The sequence below is a fragment of the Hyperoodon ampullatus genome (genome assembly GCF_949752795.1).
Source record: "Hyperoodon ampullatus genome assembly, chromosome: 4".
Lineage (NCBI taxonomy): Eukaryota > Metazoa > Chordata > Mammalia > Artiodactyla > Ziphiidae > Hyperoodon > Hyperoodon ampullatus.
The window spans coordinates 16,823,135-16,828,392 of NC_136917.1; the positions used below are offsets into that span (position 1 = coordinate 16,823,135).

Sequence of the window (5,258 nt, forward strand, 5' to 3'; positions counted from 1 at the left end):
GGAGTGCAGGGGCTAAGGGGCCAGCAACCCAGGAGCTTCACTGTTATTTAGTTCAATATTAAAGACTGGATTATGGGTTGGTAGACAATTACACCTTCTCTGCTTTGGCCTGTTTGGCAAGACAGAGTGAAAATCGAAAATATTGCCCTAGAGCAAGTCAGATTTAATTGTCTATCTTCTTCAACAAAATTATGAAAGCAGAGCAGCAAGTGACCTGAAGGAGGCAGCCACCAAAAATGCTGTGTACATGTGCAGAGATGCCTAGGGGATGTGCTCCAAAACAATAATGGTCAGGTTGGGGGTGAGGATTTCTGGTGATTTGTCTACACTGTATTTGCTTATAGTGCTTGGTATTCTTTTCACAAAAAATAAAGGTCTTTTCAAAGGCAAAAAAAAAGCACACGAGAAGCAAGTGATAAAGCACAAAGCACATAGAATTAGGAAACAAAACAGATGTAGGGCCCAATTCCCCCACTTGTGCCACTTAGCTATGTTGGGTCTCACCATCTTCATTTGCAGATCTTGCTGAGTTGTTCCAGGGTCAGTTAGCACACCCTGCCTTGCACATAGTAGAAACACATTTATAGCAAATGTGTTGAAAAATTATCATCCTCATCACTTCAGCAGAGATCAGAGAGGGGAGGGAGGCTTTTTATGTTATCCTGGGGAAAGTATTAAATGGAAAAAGCAGCCAAGTAAATGGCCACTTCTTCCTAGTTTGGGCTCTGGGGACTCTTGAGGGAGGCATGATGGGAAGATACATAGGTGGACACTTGAATCCAATACCAAGAGCTCAGCTCCAGCACCTATGTTTTTTGTTTGTTTTTTTATGATGGATCACACTTCTCTACCATCCTTGCAACCCAGCCATCTTGTGGGACTGAGGGGCCACCAAAGAGTATGGGATCAGATGCCAACACACATTCTGGAGGATCTTGTTCTCCCCTATTTCAGTGATGGGAGAGGGATCAGTGGGGCTGCCCAAGAAATAAAGCATCAAGTTTTCAATAGAAATGCCATAATTTATTCTGTTGTATAAAAAAGTCATCCTTATGTAACAAAATGTCTTCTTAGAAGAAGAAATATATTATTTCAGGTCATAAATAATCAGCAAACATACAACTGTTGGCAACTTAAAAAAAACAAAAAAACAAAACCAACACTGGTGCTTTCCATCAGTGCTGAAAACAAACCTGCTTAGGCTATATTTACAGGATATTACAGTACTCACAACAGAAAATTGAGGTATTTGGTTCTTCTAGGAGTAGACACTGACATTTGTGAAGGTGAACCACCTACACAAAAATAAATAAAATAAGGTATATTCTCATATGTATATGTGTCGTCGGGAATGGTAATACTGGTAGGTATGTCAAGCATGAAAGTGTCTTCAGAAAACAGGGACAAGCAAAAAGAAATCGACTCACACACTGAGTCCTCTCTCTTCTGCCCCATTTTGTCAGAGGGACTTTATGTACCCATTGTTACGTTGGTCCCGAAACCTGCTGAGTTCAGCAAACGTCTTGGCGCTAAGTTATCACTACGACCACTCGGGAACCCAGTGGAACTCGGGTGAAATTAAATAAATAAGGACCAGCCCTCACAAGCTCCCTTCCCTGGAGTTACTGCATTTCCCCTTTCAGGAAGGAGCCTGGAGTCCTGCTGGGTTGTGAGGATCACCTCCTGTGGCCTTTCAGCAGCTGGGAGAAGTTGTAATGGGGCTCTGAAGGTAGCTCAATGCACTGTTCGTGGGGTGGACGGGGATGGACACCGGGAAGTTGAAGACGGTGGTGGTGGAAGTGCCGCAGTCAAGCACAGCCATGGCGGGACTCCCCGCCTCTGCCGAGCAGTGCGGGGCCAGGACCTGGGACTCAAACTGCAGCAGCTGGCCCATGAAGCTGAAGTTGGGGGAGATGATGCTCCTCCTCTGCTTCACAAACTCAAAGGCCTCATCCAGCTTGACTCGATTAGTCCTCATGAGGTAAGCGAGGCAGATGGTGGCTGATCGGGAAATGCCTGCCTGGCAGTGGACAAACACCCTTCCACCAGCGTTCTTGATGGAATCTGGAAAACAAAGGGCAGCTGGTTACTTGAGTGCCCAGGAGAACAACCCCAACCCCAGGAATAGGGTGTCTAAGAAATGTCATGTATGTCCTGTCCAGAGATGGTCAATATCACCTCATGCCATCACAAAGACACTGTTTGTGGAGGCAATGTGGAAAAGAACAGCAGGGGATTTAAACCCAGACCAGGCATCACCACTAAGCAGATTGCTATTGCACAAATCAGTTCAACATTCTGAGATTCAGTTTGCTAATCTATAAAATGGGACATCCAATCTATATTTCTCAGAGATGCTACCCACACCAGACTGACATTAACGTCTAGAGGAAAGCTTAAAAGTACGTCACTCAAGTTCTTGCCATAGAGTTTAAGCTCAGTGACTAAAACGGAGGGAGTGAGGCAGAAGTCTCAGGCATCTGTTCCATTTACCTATGAAGTCAATTGCCTCATTGAACCAGGAGCTGATGTCCGCCTTGTGGTTGTCCTCCACAGGGATGCTCTTGTACTGGTAGTGACCCTCAAAATGGTTGGGACAGTTGGCTGAGACGTTGATCAAGGCAGTGATGCCCAAGGCATCCAGCATGTCCTTGCGAGAAGCATGATAGGCACTGCCTAGGTACAAAAAAGGCAGGATCTCCACTGGGCCACCCTGAAATCCAGAAATATCCAACACTTGTCAAGCTTTATTCAATGTCAATGCTGGTGCCCACACCCACAAAAACTCCCTGCTGGAAAAGTCCGTTTCAACACTGGGTGAACTTTGCAGCACTGCTGTTAAGAGTATAAATAAATAGGGGACTAAACCCATTTGCCTAGGCAGGGCCAACAAGTTCATTTCTGTAGTGCCAACAATTAGAGACCCAGCTCCATCACACCACTTAACCATGGGATAAATAATATCCCCGTGTCCCCTGTTATAAATAAAGCTGCATGTCACTTTCTATATTCTCACTAGCACTGCTCTTCCACCTTTGCCAGCTGTTCCTTCTCCTCTCGGGCACGGCTCCTCCCTACTAACCTGGTCGTAGAGTGGGGTGCTGCAGGAACTGCACCCGGATTCGGCGCTGTCGGGGACGCTAGTACTCAGGGGAAGGCTGAGCCCCATGGGGGTCGACTGTTTGCTGCACAGCTCCGGGCAGGAAGCAGAAAAAGCTTCATATCCTCCTGGGAATAAAAAGAGACATTTTTTTTTTTTCTGTTAGTACCCCCGAGACAGGGCACCTTCATGCAACTCCCCCATCCACTCGGGCTGTAAGTTTACCCCGGAGAGGCCCAGGCGAGTCTTTGTTCCTAGTGCCAAACAAAGCCAACAAGTTCCCACAATGCGACTCAGGCGTCCAAGCGCTCCAGCTGGGGCAGCCCCCCAGGAGCTGAGGGCCAGGGGTCCCCGGGCAAGGCGGCAGGGTGGCGTGCGGCCCGCCCCTGAGCACCCCCGACGGCGTACCTTTGAGCAAGAAGATTTGTGCACCGCGCGCCTCGCGGCAGAGCGCTCCGGCGGCCAGAGCCAGGGTGCCGTCGCGCTTGGCGCAGTCCAGGGCGGCGCTGCGCTCGTCCAGCAGCACCACGGCGTGGTAGGCGCCGGCCAGCAGGCGGTCGCGCAGCTCGGCGTTGGGCACGATGTGCTCCAAGCCCATAGCGCCCTTGGCCCGGCGCCGCACAATGGTGCTGAAGCGCACGTTGACCGAGCCGACGATGTGGCCGGCGTTGAAAGCGAAGAAGGAACGACAGTCCAACAGCAAGCACTGCGCCGCGCGCTCCCGCAGCAGCGTCCGCAGGCCTCCGGCGTCCAGGGAGCCCACTTCCATGACCATGGCCGGCCCCAGCGCCCCCAGCGTGCAAGTCCTCCTGTGCTCTTTGTCCTGGGAAGCCAAAAGTAGGGCGACGGCTTTCGAGGAAAAGCCCGACCCTGGTCTTCTTTGCGCCAAACCCCAAACTGCCTTTGGACTGAGCGAGGGGTCGTCGTGCGGGACTCTAGACCGCCTCGGTTTCCTTGCTGCTCTCCCGACTGCCCCTCCGGCCCGCCTAGTCCCTACAGCCCCGACGTCCTTCTCAGCGAGCCTGACCCGAGGGAGCGCGTTTATATGTGGCCTCTCGGCTGGCAGGCGAGGCGGGGCGGCGAGGGGCGGGTCTCGCGCGCTCAGGGGGAGGGGGTTTGTTTGTTTGAATAGAGGTCACGTGACCGGTGCGGTGACGTCACCCGCCCTGCCGGGCTTGGCGCCGGAGGAGCCAAAGGCAAAGACGTCATCGGCCTCCGAGTGGGGTCCGCTGGCTGCGCTCTGGCTCCGGCTCAGGCCCCCGCCAGGCCATCCGGCCTGCGCCTGGCGCGTCCCCGGGGACCTGGCCCGCGCCGCTCTCCGGGCCCAGCGGGGAGGGGAGGGGAGGGGAGAGGCACTCTGCCAGGCGAGGACTGACCTCCCGGGTGCGAACGGCAGGGAGATCGGGCCGTTTGCCACCGGCCTCCGCCTCCCCTCCCCCTCCACCGTGCCGCTTCCCAGCGCCCCCTCCGCCGCCCACCGGAGCGGAAAGGGGTTTCCTTTGTTTTTTGCATACACGTGGGCCCCTTTCGCCCATTGCCTCGTCCCCAGTTGGCGAGGAAACAGGTTGCCAAGGAGAAACGATTTACTTGCCCAGTGTCACGCTGCTGGGGGTGGGGCAACAGTGAGGAGCCTGAAATGAGGGTTGAAGACAAATCCATCCCAGAACCACCGGGCTGAGTTGGCGTGGAGGTGTTCAGGGAAATAGTCTCCTGTTCCCCAGACTTTCCTGTTACTTAAAATGTACATTTAACGAGTAAAACGCCTTCCAATCGAATACCAAGCGGAAGAATCTCATTTCTAGTCGTGTAGTCCCTAGACGATTGTGAGCCAATGGAGGGCAAGTCAGGGGACTGAAATCAGGGTGAGGGGTCGCAAGGTGCGGTTGCGGATTGCGGGCTTCGGCGTTTAGGGAGGCGACCCCCAGCGCGGCTCGACAGCGCCCCACCAGGGGCCGCCAGACACGTTTCTGGTCACATTTGCCTAAGACTGAGCGGCTCCACCTCTTTACGCCCCAAATATGTACTGATTGAGCGCCTACTAAGCGCTGGGCTCGGGGGCTGCAAAGGGGAACAGGGGCCGGGCGCAGCCCCCACGCCCTGCTTCTCACCATCAATATGGGCCGAACTCGAAATCCAATCCTACAGCGCTTTAAGAGTA

At 53.1% G+C, this 5,258-nt stretch overlaps 1 protein-coding gene across 1 annotated transcript; it reads right to left on the reverse strand.

Annotated features, from left to right (window-relative positions):
- Positions 1–1,007: 1,007 nt before the first annotated feature.
- On the reverse strand, positions 1,008–4,076 carry DUSP1 (dual specificity phosphatase 1). Its single transcript, XM_079702223.1, has 4 exons — positions 3,509–4,076; positions 3,083–3,228; positions 2,494–2,713; positions 1,008–2,064 (listed from the first exon to the last, which is right to left on the reverse strand). Exons 1-4 carry the CDS (start codon positions 3,873–3,875, stop codon positions 1,694–1,696), a joined length of 1,104 nt encoding a protein of 367 aa, XP_079558349.1. The 5' UTR covers positions 3,876–4,076; the 3' UTR covers positions 1,008–1,693.
- Positions 4,077–5,258: the final 1,182 nt, after the last annotated feature.

What these genes read in the sequence shown, in the direction of transcription:
- DUSP1 (XM_079702223.1), bottom strand. Translation starts at nt 3,875, where the DNA reads ATGGTCATGGAAGTGGGCTCCCTGGACGCCGGAGGCCTGCGGACGCTG. An exon ending in ACAAATCTTCTTGCTCAAAG is followed by an intron (nt 3,229 to 3,508) that starts GTACGCCGTCGG and finishes TTTTATTCCCAG; the next exon opens with GAGGATATGAAGCTTTTTCT. An exon ending in TGAGGCAATTGACTTCATAG is followed by an intron (nt 2,065 to 2,493) that starts GTAAATGGAACA and finishes TTTGTTTTCCAG; the next exon opens with ATTCCATCAAGAACGCTGGT.